Source organism: Hyperolius riggenbachi, chromosome 1 (genome assembly GCF_040937935.1).
Source record: "Hyperolius riggenbachi isolate aHypRig1 chromosome 1, aHypRig1.pri, whole genome shotgun sequence".
In the NCBI taxonomy this organism is placed as follows: Eukaryota; Metazoa; Chordata; class Amphibia; order Anura; family Hyperoliidae; genus Hyperolius; species Hyperolius riggenbachi.
In genome coordinates this window covers 300,817,652-300,837,007 of record NC_090646.1, presented here as the reverse complement: position 1 = coordinate 300,837,007, position 19,356 = coordinate 300,817,652, and the positions used below count along the sequence as shown (strand labels likewise).

The 19,356-nt window shown below is 42.8% G+C and overlaps 1 protein-coding gene across 2 annotated transcripts in view; it reads left to right on the top strand.

Moving 5' to 3' along the window:
* The window catches only part of ZFR2 (zinc finger RNA binding protein 2), a 246,077-nt gene that overhangs the window by 167,048 nt on the left and 59,673 nt on the right, over positions 1 to 19,356 (top strand). For both annotated transcript variants that reach the window (XM_068233784.1, XM_068233785.1), the window contains exon 12: positions 3,572 to 3,740. In XM_068233784.1, the coding sequence (XP_068089885.1) occupies positions 3,572 to 3,740 (169 nt within the window). The remainder of the gene's footprint in view (positions 1 to 3,571; positions 3,741 to 19,356) is intronic.

Sequence of the window (19,356 nt, the reverse complement as noted above, 5' to 3'; positions counted from 1 at the left end):
GTTTGCAGTTTGCCACAAGCCATGTGGGAGACACAGCAAACATGTGAAAAAAGGCGCTCTGGTCAGATGAGACCAAAATGGAATTTTTTGGCCAAAATGCAAAACGCTATGTGTGGCAGAAAACTAACACTGCACATCACTCTGAACACACCTTCCCCACTGTCAAATATGGCGGTGGCAGCATCATGCTCTGGGGGTGCTTCTCTTCAGCAGGAACAGGGAAGCTGGTCAGAGTTGATGGGAAGATGGATGGAGCCATATACAGGGCAATCTTGGAAGAAAACCTCTTGCAGTCTGCAAAAGACTTGAGACTGGGGCAGAGGTTCACATTCCAGCAGGACAACGACCCTAAACATAAAGCCAGGGCAGCAATGGAATGGTTTAAAACAAAACATATCCATGTGTTAGACTGGCCCAGTCAAAGTCCAGATCTAAATCCAATCGAGAATCTGTGGCAATATCTGAAAACTGTTGTTTACAAATGCTGTCCATCTAATCTGACTGAGCTGGAGCCGTTTTGTAAAGAATGGACAAGGATTTCAGTGTCTAGATGTGCAAAGCTGGTAGAGACATACCCTAAAAGACTGGCAGCTGTAATTGCAGCAAAATGTTGTTCTACAAAATATTGACTCGGGCTGAATAATTACGCGCACCCCACTTTGCAGTTTTTTTGTTTTTTTTAAATGTTTGGAATCCTGTATGATTTTCCTTCCACTTTTCACGTGTACACCACTTTGTATTGGTCTTTCATGTGGAATTCCAATAAAATTGATTCATGTTTGTGGCAGTAATGACAAAATGTTGAACTTCAAGGAGGCCAAATACTTTTGCAAATCCCTGTATTCCTGTTGATCCAGAGGAAGGCGAAAAACCCTTACAGGGCATGGTCCAATTAGCCCAAAAAGCGGGGAAAAAATCCTTCCCGACTCCTGATGGCAAACAGATAAAATCCCTGCATCAAAACCACCGGGAATGGACTAGTAATTGTATGCATGGATGTCTTTCAACGCAAAGAAAGCATCTAAGCCCCTCTTAAATGCAGATATATAATTTGCCATAACTACTTCCTTTGGCAATACATTTCACAGCTTAATCACTCTTACTGTAAAGAACCCTTTCCTAAATAAATGGCTAAATCTGTTTTCCTCCATACGCAGATCATGTCCCGTAGTCCTTTGTAAAAGCCTAGGGACAAAAAGCTCATCCGCCAAACCTTTATATTGCCCTCTGATGTATGTATACATGTAATTAGATCCCCTCTAAGGCATCTTTTCTCCAGACTAAATAAACCCAGTTTATCTAACATTTCTTGGTAAGTGAGACCTTCCATCCATCGTATCAATTTTGTTGCTAGTCTCCGCACCTGCTCTAAAACTGCAATATCTTTCCTGTAATGTGGTGCCCAGAACCGAATTCCTTATTCCAGATGCACCCTTACTAGAGAATTAAACAGGGGCAAGATTATGCTATAATCCTGAGCTTCTATTTCCCTTCTAATGCATCCCAAAATTTAATTTGCCTTAGCTGCAGCGGCTTGGCATTGAATGCATCAAAACCTCTAGACACAGGAACAGCTTTTTTCCTCAAGCGGTAGCCATACTTAATGCTGAACCACGTTAGAGCTGCTAGGACTTGATAGTAGTAAGCACAGAACTGTAAATGAACAATTCTCACATTGCTTACTGCCACTATACTTATAATGTCCTTGACTTGTAATATACACACTGTCTGTCCTTGTATTGTTTTTGTTTGTGTTTGTTACGCAACTGCCAAGACCAATTCCTTGTAGGTGCAAACTTACTTGGCGAAATAAAATTGATTCTGATTCTGATTAACTTCATGTCGATGAGTACTCCTAAGTCCTTCTCCAAGTTTGATGTCACCATCTTTATACCGTTTATTTTGGGAAACTGAAGTGAGGAAAATTATTTAAAATATACACATGACATAGCTGCAAATGAATATTACATATTAACCTCACCGTCAGTTCCTCTCAGAAGCTCACCATTTTCTTCTTACAGGTATCCCTTCCAGTTCTGACAATATTTTGTCAGAACTGAAATATACCAGTTGCTGTCAGTTATATATCAGCAGCTGTCGGTTACAACTGAATGTGCAAGGTAATGTCCATGTTTCCCTATGGCTCAAGTGGGTGACATTATAGTTGCTGACCAGGAAGCTGTTAGAGGGTAATGGCCATTTTTTAAATGGAGGACGGAGAATTCCATTGGTCACAGTGGACAAATTGGACGCAGGAGAGGAGAAAGAGATTGAGTAGTAGACTACACAGAAGGTAAGTATGACATGTGAATGGTTATTTTGACATTTTATTTTCAGTTCACGTTCTCTTTACAGAAAATTGGGCCAAGCTTTTCAGGGGGGATAGATTTACCTTCCCTTGAATTGACAATTTGTTTTTTTCCTTTTGTCAAGCAAACCCCTTTCCTTGTTCGCAATTATAACCTCTTGTATTAATTGCATGTAAAAGGAGAAGAAAATTGCTACACAGAATGTAAATGTTACACCTTTTTAACCTCCTTGGCGGTAAGCCCAAGCCGCCGGGAGCTCAATGCAGACTATTAGTACATGGCAAAGAAATGAACAGCGCTACTTAAAAACAGATAAGTGCCTACCTGCAAGAGAGTGCAACCCTCACTTGGGATAAAATACACATGCACCTCTGATTGTAGGCCATTCGGAGGCGGCCTGGTGATGCGCTGATCCACCTTTTGCACAATTTTCAATGCAGACTATAGTGTGCAGCGGGCGTTTTTACTCCCCTCCCGGGGGATCCAGACTTCAGTAGCCGTTCTCCTTCCTGTCCTCCGAGGCTCTGAATCACTCTGGTGAGATCACTGTCGGTGATCTCACTACAGAGTTACAGCGCTACCTGGAGGACAGAGGGAAAATTGCAGCACTGGAGTCCAGGGAAGGGAGTAAGTACTGGGGCTGCTGCAGGTATTCTGGCAGCATGATTTTTCCCGATTTTTAGGGACTAAAAATTGCTGAAAAGACTCTAAAATGCAAAAATAATCATACCGCCAGGGAGGTTAAAGGATCGGTCCGAGATGAGACAAAACAAAAACTTAAGTTGTACTTAACTGGGGCTTCCTCCAGCCCCTGGCAGCCTACATGTCCCTCGATGCAGCTCCGCTTCTAACCGGGTCCCCTCCGTTGCAGATGCCGACCTTGCCAGGTCGGAATCTTCTGCGCCTGTGCGAGCTCTGTCATGTAGCCTGGAGCGTTCTGCACAGAAGTACTGCACCTGCAGAGAACTCTCCTGGCCACTGGAGCATGACTGTGCGTAGTCGCAGAAGACATCTGCAACGCAGAGGGGACCTCGGGACACTGGCTGGGAGTTGAGCTGCGGCAAGGGACAGCTAGGCTGCCAGGGGCTGGAGGAAGCCCCAGGTAAGCAGATCTTGTTTTTTGTTTTTTTTCGTGGATGTGTCCATTAAGATATCTCAGTCTGATTTTTCTTTCTTTCCATTTATTTTCACTGTAATCTGATCTTTTTTTTGTAGAATAATTTTTTGGTGTAATGTTTCGATATGTTTCAATTTACTTTCAGCAAATCAGATGCTGCCTGTCTCCTCAGGGGTGTTAAGCGTGTTGGTATACTAGCTAAAGGTCTTATTCTCCATGGAAACCAGGATCTTCACCTAACATTGATATGTTCAAACAAGCCAACTCACAACCTGTTGAAGAGAATTGCTGAAATCCTGCCTGAGCAGCTAGAGGTGAGGCCATCTTGGCACACATGCACTTTTTTTTCTTTTTCCCTCAAAAACTATACCATTTTTACAAAATTAGTTGTGAGAACTGAAGAAGTTGTGTAACTACTTTGTGCACACATTCTCTCATCTTTTACTCCCATTGATTTTCTCACCTTTGTTTTACATCTTGTGCATGTACACATCTGCATGTACTACAACCCTTTGTCCATAGAAGTTAAGGCACTATGTAAAATTTGTAATACAAAATAACATTAGAAAATCTTGTTCTTTGCTTATTTTATCAAAATACTATATACCGTATTGTTCGGGTCAAAAGACGCACTTTTTCTCCCCCAAAAGTAGGGGGTAAAAGTCACTGCGTCTTATGGTCTGAATAGGACCTGCGCCAGGTGTCCCCCCACATGTAAATAGTGCAGCCGCGGTTGCTCTTTTTGTTAATTAGAGCAGCAAGCCTCTCCGGGACCAGGACTCCATAACTACGGCCAATCACTGCACTCACTAAAAAGCAGTGACCTATCAGGTGCCAGTGGGCGTCATTTCTTAAACACCCACTAAAATCTGATAGGGCAATGCTACTGGTGAGAGCAGTGATTGGTCGTAATTATAGTCGGAGTCCAGGGTCCCACGGAGAGACTTGCCGCTCCAATTAACAAACAGCTATGTGTTAATCTCACCCTCAGGAACGAAAAGGCATGATGCTGTTATTCCTCACTAGTGTAGAGACCTGAGCAGATCAGCTTGTAACTTGATATCTGCATAGCTGGACGTCTTGTCTCTTCACTCTCCATTTGTTTTGCAGCCCTTTGATCCTCAGCGCTGTGTTGATCTGCCTCCATCTCTCAGCACCGTCTTACTTCCTGTAGATCACGTGAGCTCACCCGACATGTAGGGAAGACGGGGCTAAGAGATTGAGGCAGATCAACACAGCGCTGAGGATCAAAAGGCTGCAAAACAAATGGAGAGCGAAGAGACAAGACGTCCAGCTATGCAGATATCAAGGTACAAGCTGATCTGCTCAGGTCTCTACATTAGTGAGGAATAACAGCATCATGCCTTCTCGTTCCTGAGGTAGAGATTAACACACAGCATGTCAGGAGTCAGGACAGCTTGTATATCTATCACCTTTCAATATTATAGTAGAATCTGCCACTTTTCCATATTATAGAACACTAAAATATTTTAATTTTTCTGGGGCTGGGCTTTAAAATTATCTCACAATCCACACCAACAACTTCCAATTCTCTTGGCGCTCTCTTGCAGTTGACAACACTGGCTGGTCAAATGTTTAAAGGGAACCAGAGGCCCCAGGAAAAAGAATCTATACATACCTGGGGCTTCCTCCAGCCCCATACGCACGGATCGCTCCCACGCCGCCGTCCTTTGCTGCCTGGATCCGCCGGTACCGGGTCCCGTCATGGCGGTCGGTCGGCCGGCAGACGCGGCCAATTGTCCGCATCACACAGGGCTCCCTCCATATAAGTACGCATGAGGCTGCTTACTGCGCAGCTGCATGCGTACGGGTATGGAGGGAGCCCCTGTCATGCGGACAATTGGCCGCGTCCGCCGGAAGTGACGGGACCCGGTAGCGGCAATCCTGGAAGCGGAGGATGGCAGCGTGGGAGAGATCCAGGCTTATGGGGCTGGAAGAAGCCCCAGGTATGTATAAAAGCTTTTTGTTTTGTTTTTTTTCATTCCTCTCTGGTTACCTTTAAATACATTTTGTATTTTGAACCATTTGCTTTGTATAACATCTGTCATGCTTTAAATTTTATTTATTGTCCAGCGCTGAATAAATGTTAGTGCTTTATAAATACAATAACTAATAATACATTTGTACACTGTCTAAAGAAGAAAGGTGAAGACCGGCACTATCCAGTAGTTAAAGCTCAGTGTTTAATTCAATAAGACATCATGACATATAAACGACGTTTCGGAGGAAGGACCTCCTTTCTCAAGTTCCTGTCAGTGTCTAAAATACATCCTATCATATCCTCTATAAATACCTAACACCATGGAAAATTGTCCAATCACATCCATAGTGTCGCCTATGGCGACCAATCCCCTCTCATCTCGCTCACGCGGACCTGATGGGGAACTATCATGTGCGCGCAGGATGTGCGCACAAACCGAAGAGCTTGCCAGGCGGCAGGGCGGAGAGACGCAACAGACGCCAAGCCCACGCATTGCCGACCTATAAAAAGAGCCTCCCGTGATGACAAGCCATCTAGGTCCGCCCCTAGCAGAGACGGACCTGATAGGAGACAGGATGCTCTCTCGGCGGCCAACAGAACCGCCCATAAGTCGTGCATGACATGTTGGCCGCTGAGAGAGATATTGGCGCTATATAAATGCTAAATAATAAATGAGCCTTGCTGATACAGAATTGAACATGTCCGAATCAACCCTTTTTGTGTGAAATAACACACACACACACACACACACACACACACACACACACACACACACACACACACACACACACACACACACACACACACACACACACACACACACACACACACACACACACACACACACACACACACACACACACACACACACACACACACACACACACACACACACTTACTTTGGGCAAGACAATGTGTGGATTTTACAAAAAGTGCACTGATCTGTATAATACACTGACTAGATAATAAAAGTAATGCAGAGTCTTGCAAGTGACACAGCCGAGTGGCTGAAAGGGTTACGTACCCCACCCCCCGGAGGAGTCAGAGACCAGGCAGAATTAGAATAAGAATGCATGAAAAGCTCACCCCTGCCCTGTGTGTGTGCAGAAATTCTTTCCTTACCAGTCCCCGGACTGCCAGTCGTCTGTCAGGTAGTCAGCAGGCTCTCACTAGAGTTACAGTCACATGTGCTTCTGCTGTCTGAGTCTCTCCCTGGGCCTGACTCGGTGATGGTGGGTGGGTTGGCTGGCGGCAGCTCAGGAGGCAGGAGGGGTGGCTCAGAGGTGCTTTTGGAGCTGACCCGCAGGGCAGGCCACTGCTGTGTCGGTCGCTGCTAGGCCTGAGCTCGCTGCTCCTCTCGACGGTTGGTCCTCCTTGTGGCTGGCCACGCTGCATGACGTAGCTGCTGCCTCTCTCTATTGGGCAGCAGAGAAACAAGGCAATCTCTGATTGGACGGGGTGGACTTGGATTCTCCTGAAGGAGGGAGAGTGGGAACAGAAAGGCCTGGGGCACATGTGCATAAAAGAACACACCGATTTAAGTGTATTTGGACGGACACTGACGCCAGAAATACGGGCACTACGGACAGCTGTTTTTTAAGAGCATTTATACTGACAGTCCGTAAATATACGGACGCTTGGCAACACTGGCCTCTTCTCATTGGTTTGCATAGACCAATGGGAAAAGGAAGTTAATTCAAATAATTAAGCCACATTCTCTAATGAAGAAATACACTATTGGTTTAAACTAGTGGTACTATCATGAACGGTGAATTGGAAAGGCAATTAACAGTAAGGAATTTGGTTTTCCACTACACCATTAACGACTGCGCATGTGAGTTACCAGAGATCATACCTTAAAGAGGAGCTGTCAGCTATACTATCTCTGAAAAAAAAAAACCTATATAAGTAGATAAATGCTTGCTCTACTTGCATAACATATGTAGTGCACTGTTCACGTTTTGATTTTGGTGATTTTTCTGTAGTAAAAAAAAAAAGAGAAAATCCCGTCTAGAGAGAAAAAACTGTCTATTTTTAAGCCAATCTTGATGTCATTTCCTCCCTTACTCTCCTCTGCCTGATTATGTATGCATTGTCTGCCCTCCTCCAAGTCTTCAGGCACTCTCACCCAGCTTTGCAAAAGAAAGTGTATTGTCCCAGCATGAGAAATATTGGCCAATCTGAGAGGAACAGAGGTGTGGGAGGGTAAAATGGGAGGGAAAGCGGCTTGAGCCAATTGGGCTGCATTAGTTAAGTCTGAGGGGAAAGTAGAGAAGCAAAAAAGGACAACCCAGCATGCCTTGCAACTTCCTTTGTGCTGCAAAGTGCCAAATAAGAGTCAGGGAAACTGGATGAATGATCTTTTATCAACAAGAAGTGTAATAGTTCTTTTTCATTTTGGATTACCTGGTTAGCATCCTTACTTGTTTACCAGATAAAAATAAAGAATTGATTTTTTATTTTATGCCCGACAGCTACACTTTAAGGACAGAAGTATGTACTAAGGATGTTACGTCCATATGGCTGGTCTTCTTTCTCAACAGTGTCTAGCTGCTGATTGACAAAAGTGTAGTTGCATTTACCAAATAGCTGCTCTAAAGATGTATTTACATGGTTTTGCTTCTGCTAAGGATGTAGAAATTGTTCATGCAGAGTGAGTTTTTACAGGAGATAGAGGTGGCTTGTTGTGGGTTTGTACATTTTTGAAATGGCCTCTGTTTCATCTGGAAACAGTGGATTTTAGCATACCTTTTCTTCATTTTTTCCCACTAGGCAAGATTAGAACCATGTCTCTTAGAAGATTTGGTAAACAGTGAAAGCGGGCATCCCTGTCGTGTGCCCCAACACAAAGGGAAAGGATCTGGGATTTGCCCCTTCATGCATGTCTGTGCTGTGTGCATATTATAAGGAATTTTCATGCAGTTGAAGGAGTCCCTAAACCTGGCAAGGACCACCTCGAGATCGGACCATTCAACAATATCAAATTCTTTTGTAGTGTCTGGCACAACTAATCTCAGGCCAGAGTTATATGTACATTGGTTTTCCATTAGTCCTTTAGTATTAAGGCACACCTGAATTAAGACAAATATGGAGGCTGATCTATTTATAATGCAAATTACCTGGCTATTTGGCTATCATCTGCCTACCCTTGAAGAAGCATGCAGATCAGGTGCTCTGACCCAAGTCTGGCCCGATTAAACATTTCAGCCCGCATGGATTTTTCACATTATGCATCAGAGCAATTTTCACCTCCCACTCATTCGCTAATAACTTTATCACTAATCACAATTTTTCGATCTATATCTCGTTTTTTCCACCACTAATTAGGTTTTCTTTGGGTGGTACATTTTTCTAAGAATTATTTTTTTATAAATGCATTTTAACAGGAATATTAAGAAAAAATGGAAAAAAAATCATTTCTCAGTTTTCGGCCATTATAGCTTTAAAATAATAAATGCTACCATAATTAAAACCTATGTATTTTATTTGCCTGTTTGTCTCGGTTATTACATCATTTAAATTTTGTCCCTATCACAATGTGTGGCGCCAATATTTTATTTGGAAATGTGCATTTTTTCAGTTTTGTGTCCATCACTATTTACAAGCTTATAATTTAAAAATGGTTTGTAGTATACCCCCTTCACATGCATATTTAAAAAGTTCAGACCCTTAGGTAACTATTTGTTTTTTTGTTTTGTTTTTTTAATTGTAATTTTTTTTCCCATTACATTTTATTTGGGTAATTTTTTGGTGTTGGGGAATAAACAGTTAATTTTTAATGTTATAATATGTGTAAAATGGTATGCAAAATGTTTGTAGATGTAGTTTTACTATTTGGCCACAAGATGGCCACCTTGAGGTTTTTTCTCCTTGTGCTTCTCGCTAACCGGAAGGACAAGGATGGGGAAATTATTATTTTTTTTTTTGCAGAAAGACTGAAGCCTCTATTAAGAGCTTCGGTTTTTCTGCTGGGGACACTGATCGGTGATCGGGAACCATGTTCCCGTTCACTGATCCCAGGGCTACGGGGGGACAGCACGGGAGCGCGCCGAAACGAGGTTCCGCAGCAGAGCAGCCATCACGTCCGGGCGGCTGAAATGGTTAAAGGGGCACTATGTCAAAAAATTGTAAAATTTAAAATATGTGCAAACTTAAACAAATAAGAAGTATGTTTTTTTTCCAGAGTAAAATGAGCCATGAATGACTTTTCTCCTATAAAGCAGAGGGACACCAAGAGCCCCAATAGTGTAATTTGTCTTGGGGACAACAAAATAAATGAGAAGTTAAAATTATACTTACAAACCAGGGTTACCAGTAGGCAACCACTGTATAGGCAGGTGGGGAGAACAATCCTGACCCCACTCAGGAATAAAAAGTCGCTCTCTGTAGACAGGAAAATAGGGTAACAACCCTCCACCCAGGGTGGACTCAATGTAGTGTATAAGATACAGAGGCGCCAAAAGAATAAAAGGTAATTAAATGAACTTAAAAAACCAACTGGTTTTTCTGTCACAGAGGCGCCGAGCTCGCTGATATAATACAGATGCTGTGACTCCTACTGTATTTTGCCTGAGGAAGTGGGATGTATGGCCTGTGAAACGCGTTGCATTGTTTTTTGGAGTTCCGAATAAATTGTTGACTGTCTGAATCGCAGTCCTTGCCTGTGTCTGTTTGGAGGGGGTAAGACCACCGCTGCCTCCTCTGTTTAACCAGTTGGTTTTTTAAGTTCATTTAATTACCTTTTATTCTTTTGGCGCCTCTGTATCTTGTACACTACTTTTCTCCTATGTTGCTATCACTTACAGTATGCAGTAGAAATCTGACAGAAGTGACAGGTTTTGGACTAGTCCATCTCTTCATAGGGCCTCTCAGCAAGGCTTTTATTCTTTATGAAGATATTCCCTAAAAAGAATTTAAAAACAATGATGCTGGCCGGCTTCCCAGCTCACTACAGTTTTTTGCCAGTTGGACAGAGCAACTGCTGTTCACTAAGTGCTTTTGAAAATAAATAAATCCCTGAGAATCCCCTATGAAGAGATGGATTAGTCCAAAACCTGTCACTTATGTCCGAATTCTACTACCTACTGTAAGTGACAGCAACATAGAAAAGCAATTTATGGCTCATTTTACTCTGGAAAAAAATGTACTTCTTATTTGTATGTTTGCACATATTTTAAATTTTACAGTTTTTCACCATAGTACCCCTTTAACTGCAGCTCAAGAGGTCAGCAGGACTGCCAGGCAGCTGGTAGTGTTGAGAAGGAAAAAAAATATGGTAGCCACAATATCCCTCGCAGTTCAAGTTCCCTTTAATACCGTGTTTTTTCTTGGCATGAACCAGTAAATGTAGTACATGATTCAACCTCGTTGAAAGCAACTTAAAGGGAAGGTTCAGGGAAACGTTTAAAAAAATAAAAATCCATATACACTTACCTGCGGCTTCCTCCAGCCCGTGGCAGGCAGGAGGTGCCCTCGCCGCCGCTCCAGAGGCTTCCGGTCGTCTTCGGTGGCCGACCCGACCTGGCCAGGCCGGCTGCCAGGTCGGGCTCTTCTGCGCTCCAAGGACGGGCTCTTCTGCATCCCACGCTGGCGCGCTGACGTCATCGAACGTCCTCCGGGCTTTACTGCGCAGGCGCAGAACTACTGCGCCTGCGCAGTACAGCCCGGAGGACGTCCGATGACGTCAGCGCGCCCGCGTGGGACGCAGAAGAGCCCGTCCTTGGAGCGCAGAAGAGCCCGACCTGGCAGCCGGCCTGGCCAGGTCGGGTCGGCCACCGAAGACGACCGGAAGCCTCTGGAGCGGCGGCGAGGGCACCTTCTGCCTGCCACGGGCTGGAGGAAGCCCCAGGTAAGTGGATATGGATTTTTATTTTTTTAAACGTTTCCCTGAACCTTCCCTTTAAGCCACAATTTTTACAACATGGCTCAATAAGATTCATATAATTGCAGGTCCATGCCAGGTTTGAGTTAAACTGTTGAGGGCTTCACCCATCAAACTATTTTTTTCTCCTTCTTGCATGCATCCATCAAGGTTTAAAGCAAGAGAGCGACAAGTGTCTGAGAATTTTGTTTATACTTCTACTGCGATTCCATGGATTCCATCTAGCCCAGGGATTATTTTTTTTTGGGGGGGGGGGGGGGGAAGGAGGAATTAAGTTTATGCCATCTGGATTTCTTTTCCAGTTAAAGGGTACATCAAGCATGTCTTGTTGCTAGGGTCAACAACCTTGGAAAGCTGACCGATGGGTAAATTGCTGAATCTGTATATGAAGCCAAAGTTTTAGAGACCTATAGATATTTGTAGTATTTTTCTTTGGGACCTTGTACCTATTTGCCATGGTGGTCTTTGAGATGACCAAACGCCTTGTTCATATTATAAATCGCCAGCACTATTGCAAGCACTGAGCAATTTATTGAGCTTCTTTTTAAAGCACCTTTTCCCTGCACTTAGAAAAGTGCTTTTCTAAGCTCTTTTGCTCAGTGATGACTTTGTTCACTTTCTGACGTCAGTCAGGAAGTGAACTCTTGTACCCAGAAATGAATGAATACAATGTATTTATTCTTAAACGTGTAGAGGGTAGAATGGTTCATTCTTGTAACCTCTGAGGAAGCATTGGTTTAACGTGAAACACCTGTCAAGCTTTGTTTAACCCCAGTTGTCAATAGCTTGTTATGTGATTCCTGTGATTTAAAAAGTGAAGTAGCATCTACAGTGCCCCAGTCTACTCTCTACGTTTAACAACAAAATGTAGGAATGAGGATATATTCCCTTAGGGTGCGATCTGGCCTGTGCAAGTCCAATAGGTTCAGGCTGCTCCAAACTCCACAATAGGCAACATGTAAAAAACAGAAAAGGGGTGCTCTGAAACTTCCTGTAATTAAAAATGAGTATGCCTTGTAGGACAGCTCTCACCTCGTAAAGATGCGGCTGGCAGTCCATACTCAGCCGAATAGCGTTTGCGTCCCGCTTAGAAAAGCCAGGGAAAAGACTTTCTACGATCTCCTGGGGCTCCATGGGATGTGGGTGACATCACTTCCGGATAACCAGCGTACACTAACACCATAGCAACCAGGCGTACCACTCGTCAGCAGGCGGAAGCGGTAAGCTGCCTGTGTCCGCTATTGGTGATTGAAACAGCGCTGTCCGCTTAGTACAGCGATGGTAAGGGCACAGAGGGACTTGGATGAATATAAAAAATTATCAAAAAGTAAGACAACGCGTTTCACGGAGGTGCATCCTCCGTTTTTTCAAGTCAAGATAGAATAACAAACATGGCGACATGTGATCTTATAAGATAAGGAATGACCTAATTAAAAAATTAGCCAATAGGCACTGTATGGGCTGGATAAGAGTGTTGTAAATAACCAAGTATAAGGGTACAGGTGTTATTGTTAATACAAGGACCTAGCAACCAACCTTATGCAAGGAGCAGATAGTTGTATATAGGCTTCATGCTTGATTACTCACTTACAGCTATATGCTCCTTGCATAAGGTTGGTTGCTAGGTCCTTGTATTAACAATTCCACTTGTACCCTTATACTTGGTTATTTACGGCACTCTTATGTTTGTATTTATATCTTGACTTGAAAGAACGGAGCATGCACCTACGTGAAACGCGTTGTCTTGGATGAATATAAAAGATTTATTAAAAAGTAAGAACGCGTTTCACATAGGTGCATGCTCCGTTATTTCAAGTCAAGATATAACAACAAACATAAGAGTGCCGTAAATAACCAAGTATAAGGGTACAGGTGGAATTGTTAATACAAGGACCTAGCAACCAACCTTATGCAAGGAGCATATAGTTGTAAGTGAGTAATCAAGCATGAAGCCTATATACAACTATATGCTTCTTGCATAAGGTTGGTTGCTAGGTCCTTGTATTATTAACAATAACACCTGTACCCTTATACTTGGTTATTTACGACACTCTAATCCAGCCCATACAGTGCCTATTGGCTAATTTTTTAATGAGGTCATTCCTTATCTTAGAATAACAAACATGGCGAAATGTGATCTTTATATCTTGACTTGAAAAAAACGGAGGGTGCACCTCCGTGAAACGCGTTGTCTTACTTTTTGAAGCATTTTTTATATTCATCCAAGTCCCTCTGTGCCCTTACCATCGCAGTACTAAGCGGACAGCGCTGTTTCAATCACCAATGGCGGACACAGGCAGCTTACCGCTTCCGCCTGCTGAAGAGCGGTACCCCTAGTTGCTATGGTGTTAGTGTACGCTGGTTATCCGGAAGTGACATCCCCCACATCCCATGGAGCCCCAGGAGATCGCAGAAAGCCTTGCCCCCCCCCCCCCTTTTCTAAGTGGGACGCAAACTCTATTCGACTGAGTGCGGACTGCCAGCCGCATCTTTACGAGGTGATATCTGTCCTACCAGGCATACTCGTTTTTAATTACTGGAAGTTTCAGAGCGCCCTTTTCTGTTTTTTTACATGCTCTCTACGTTTAACCTCCTTGCCGGTTATCCCGAGCTCAGCTCGGGGTAACCTGCGCAGGAGGATTTCTCAGGCCCCGCTGGGCCGATTTGCATAATTTTTTTCCTACACGCAGCTAGCACTTTGCTAGCTGCGTGTAGTACGCGATCGCCGCCGATTCGCTGCTACCCGCAGCGCCGACCTGGGCTCGCTACATGATTTTTAAAAAAAAAGTGCTGCGCTGCCTCCTTGCCGGATTAATTAGACCGGCAAGGAGGTTAAGATTGCCTGGCTTTCTGGGAAGAGCTCGTGGATCTTTCACACTATCCAGGTTTAGCCATCCAGTGTCTCCAGCAAGTATTGAGTGCCAGTCTGTGTCTTCTTAAACCTACAGTTGACAATGTATTTATTCACAGAATCAAAAAAAAAAAAGCTTTGTATAGCGATTTCCCTATACCTTTCATTGAGCCAAAATGCTCAGAAAATGGTACATGTAGCGCATTTGCGATTTCAATGAAATTGAAACGCTTTCATGTAAACGCTCTCATATGGAATCATTGCACAAGCGCTTTTGGGGCGATTTCTAAAATCATCAGAGCTTTAAAAAAAACCTGCAAACTCTGTGTGAACAAGCCCCTGCTCATAAAAGTTTGTTGTTTACTGAAAATAAAAGATCTTGGACTGTGTAAGTTCCTTTTATAGTTGGGTGTGTTCCCTTTGTTTTTTGAGACCGGCCTAATATTTTTCTGTAGACTGTGCATTGATTTAATTGTCCTTTAAATTTCCTCTAAAGGTCTGGCCAAATTTAATCATTTGATGCATCTTAAATGCATCTATGACTGCCTCACACACCAGAAACAAGCATGCAGCTAATTCAGTTAGAGCACTATGCTTGTTCAGGGTCTACGGCTAAAAGTATTAGAGGCAGAAGATCACCAGGGCAGCTAAGCAATTTGCATAATTTTAAAAGTCGATAATAAGGCCAAATCCCTCTCGCTTTAGGTGTCCTTCATGCTAGGTACAATTTTCTGTCAGATCAACTATTTCTAACGGTCTGATCTGATTTTCCGATCGATTTTTCATGGAAGTGAACTGAAAAGGAATCGGAGAATCTATCAGAAATTAGATCGGACCTGTTGGAAATAGTCGATCTGACAGTAAATGTGTCAGAAAATTGTCTACCTAGCATTAAAGGGGAACTGAAGAGAGAGGTATATGGAGGCTGTCATGTTTATTTCCTTTTAATCAATACCAGTTGCCTGGCAGCCCTGCTGGTCTATTTCTCTGCAGTAGTATCTGATTAAAACCAGAAACAAGCATGCAGCTAGTCTTGTCAGATCAGACTTATAAGTCTGAACCACTGAAACACCTGATCTGCTGCATGCTTGTTCAGGGGCTATGGCTAATAGTATTAGAGGCAGAGGATCAGCAGGGCTGCCAGGCAACTGGTATTGTCTAAAAGGAAATAAACATGACAGCCTCCATATACCTCTCTCTTCAGTTCCCCTTTAAGGGGGGAAGCCTCTGTGTAGGCTTGGTGTGAACAGAGTATTCTTAGGACATTGTCAACTTTTTTTCTCATTTCTAGTCTAGTGAAGAGATGCCATAAGAGATTGCAGATTTACAGTAGCAGTAATTTTCTGCCTCTATACTGTGACAATGGATTTAGAATTTAACTAGTTCACCACTAAGGGGGTTTTCCCCTTATGGACAGAGCAGTTTTTACATTTCAGCGCTCCTCCCTTTCATTCACCAATACTTTATCACTACTTATCACAAGAAAATGATCTATATATTGTTTTTTTTTGTTGTTGGTTTTTTTTTTTTTTTTTTTTTTTTTTTTTTGCTACCAATTAGGCTTTTTGGGGTAGTACATTTTGCTAAGAATTATTTTATTCAAAATGCATTTTGACAGGAATAAGAAAAAAAATTCTTTCTCAGTTTTTAGCCATTATAGTTTTTTAAATAATACGTGCCACTATAATTAAAACCCACATATTTGTTGTCCTGGTTAATACACCAGTTAAATTATGTCCCTATAACCATGTATTGCGACAATATTTTATTTGGAAATTAAAGCATGTTTTTTCAGTCTTGAGTCCGTCACTAACTATAAGCCCTTATTTGCAAAATAACAGCAATATACCCTCCTAGACCTATAAGGACCAGGCAAATTTCTAATGATCGGTGCTGCGTGGGCTCTACAGCCCGCAGCACTGATCAGGATTACACCAGGGCGATTAGACTCCTCCCCCCCCCTTTTTTCCCCCACTAGGGGGATGTCCTGCTGGGGGAGTCTGATCGCCGCCAGCCATTAGTGAGTAGCGGGGGGGGGGGGCTCCTCAAAGCCCCCCTCCGCAGCGATTTCCGCCCTCTCCCCGCTTACCTCCCTCTTGGTCTGTAATGCGCAGGACGGAGGTCCGTCCTGCGCATCCTAGGATAGGCTTTGGCCTATCATATGCCGGCGATCCCCGGCCAATCAGAGGCCGGGGATCGCCGATATACGTCACGGCACTGCTGCGCAGCAGCGCCGTATGATGTCCCGCGTGTTTACATTTTGCCGGCGAGCCGCGATCGGCGGCTCTCCGGCTGTTCACGGAGACACCCTCCGTGAACTGACATGGAAAGGCCGCTCAATCGAGCGGCCGTTTCCATGGTAACCCACTCAAGACCTGCTGACGCCTATGGGCGTTAGCCGGTCCTTAAGTGGTTAAAAAAAGATTGGTCACTAAGGTAACTATTTGTTGTTGGTTTTTTTAGTTTTTTTTTTAAATGTCACTTTTTTTAATAAGTGTTTTATTTTGGTAACTATGGGAGGAGAGGTTTGGGGTTAATTCATGGGGGTATTGGGTATTTCATGTATTTATTGTGATATGTAGGTGTAATTTTACTATTTGGTCACTCGAGGTCCCTCTACTTTTATTCCTTCTGTGTTCTGTGAATAGTACACAGGAAGTAATGCGTGTATGCTTATAAATGAAGATTGTAAAACAAAATAAGCAATGCTATCATTACTTTCACTACAGTCCCTCTAACATGAATCATTGTGTGGTGTTTCTAATCTGTGTCCAATAAAAAAAAAAAACTACCCTATCCTTGAACATTTAAATGTGTTTTCTAGTTATTCTAGTGAACATATAGTAAAGGTTTACATAGTTAGTTTGGTTGAAAAAAAACAATCGTCCAAGTCCAACCAGAAAAATAAATAATAAAAATAAAACACCATCCTGAACCTGTACATATCCCAATTGATTCAGGGGAAGGTGGTAAACCTTACAAGGCCTGAGCCAATTAGCCTTAAAAGGGAAAAATTCCTTCCTGACTCCAGAAGCAGATAAATCCGTGGATCAACTCTTCCGGGAATTGCCTTATAGCCGTGGTTGCCCTTCAATGCAAGGAAAGCATCCAATCCCTCTTTAAATGCAGTTATAGAGTTTGCCATAACTACTTCCTGAGGTAAGATGTTCCAGATTTTAACCACTCTCACTGTAAAGGACCCCTTTCTAAATAGATTGCAAAAACTTTTTTCCTCCACCTGCAAATCATGTCCTCTTGTCCGTTGTACAACCATAGGGACAAAAAGCTCATTAGCCAAGCTTTTGAATTGCGCTTTGATGTACTTATACATGTTGATCAGGTCACCTCTCAGTCGCTTTTTTTCCAAGCTAATTAAGCCCAGTTTGTCGAACCTTTCTTGGTAAGTGAGATCTTCCATCCCTCTGATTAACCAATTAACGGCAAACGTCCTGTTTGAGCCTGTTAACGGCAACAGGACGTTTTAATAAGTTGCTCGCTCCTGCCGCCGCTCCGCACGTGTGCGCACTACTACTGCCGCAGTTACCCTTCGGGTCTTCGTGTTCCGAGATTGGGGAAGAGGTCCTCTACCCAATCGCAATGCCAGGAATGAATGGACGTGACCACGATCAGCGGCCGCGTCCATTCATAAAACAGAAAACCGTCACTGTTCAGTAAAATATAAAGGGAAAAAAAAAAAAAGTCAACACTTCCTAAACAGGAGTGTTTACTTTTTGGCCACAAGTGTTCACTAGCGCCATCTTGTGGCCAAAATGAAAATTACACATACATACATGCATACATACATACATACATACACTTGTACACAATATTAATAAAATTAATAACTTACACTTGTATACAATTACCTAACTTGTCGACCAGTATTCCGAAGTCCTTCTCCAAATCAATTGTTCCCAGCTGAATGCGATTTATTTTATGATGATCTACCATTGGTACGTCCAATGTGCATAACTTTACATTTATCAACATTAAATTTCATCTGCCCTGTGCCTGCCCATATGGCCATGTTGTCAAGGTCCTGTTGTAATATGTCACTATCAGGTTTTGTGTTGATGATTCTGCATAATTTTGTATCAGCAAAGATGGGTACATTACGCTTTGTTCAGTCAATAAATACATTGAAAAGAATAGGACCAAGTATTGACTCCTGTGGTACCCCACTGCTTACAGTTTCCCATTTTGAGTATGCTCCGTTTACCACTCTTTGACTTCTATCCCTTAACCCAGTTCTCTATCCCCCATACTCCTTTTCTCCTATTCCCTGTATCCTCAACTTTTGTACCAGGCTTTTGTGGGGAACAGTGTCAAAAGCCTTTGGAAAGTCCTAGTACACTACATATATAGCTTCCCCAAGATCTAAATTTTCATTCACCACTTCATAAAAGGCTGAGCATGTTGGTGAGACAGGACCTGTCTTTAGTAAAACCATGCTGTCGAACTGAAATAAGATTTTGTGCTACACAATTGTGTACAGAATCCTGTGGGGATACCTTCGAACAGTTTACACACAACTGATGTTAAGCTTACTGGTCTATAGTTTCCTGGTTCTGATTTTTTTTTCCCTTCTTGAATAACGGGAAAACATCAGCTGTACACCAGTCATAAGGAACTGACCCACTTGAAAGAGAATCACAGAAAATAAGATAAAGTAGCTTATCGATAACTGAACTCAACTCCTATAATACCTGGGAATGGATGCCATCTGGGCCAGGTGCCTTGTCTATCTTAATCTTATGTAATCGTTCCTGCACACCTTCCTGTGTTATACTGGGAATACACCATAAGTTTTTTCAGCAGATAGAGGGTTAGATAGATAACTTCCGACATGTCCGATCTTATTTTCGACTGTTTTTCTGATTTATTTCTCATAGAAGTGAATGGAAATTGATAAGAAAAGATAAGAAAATCGATCGGAAATAAGATTCGACAGTAAATCGACTGAAAAATCTCATTGTGTATTCCCATTCCCAGCATTAGACATGCTGAATGAGGAAGATTGGGAACAACCCAGGGCCATATCAGTTAAAGGCCTCACATTGGTAAAGACAGAAGCAAAGCAAGCATTTAAAATTTCTGCTTTAGCTCGGTCCTTCACAATCAAGTTTCCTGCCTGATCTTGTAAAAGTCCTATATACTGTACCTTTTCTTTTAGAGGTTATATATTTGTAAATGTTT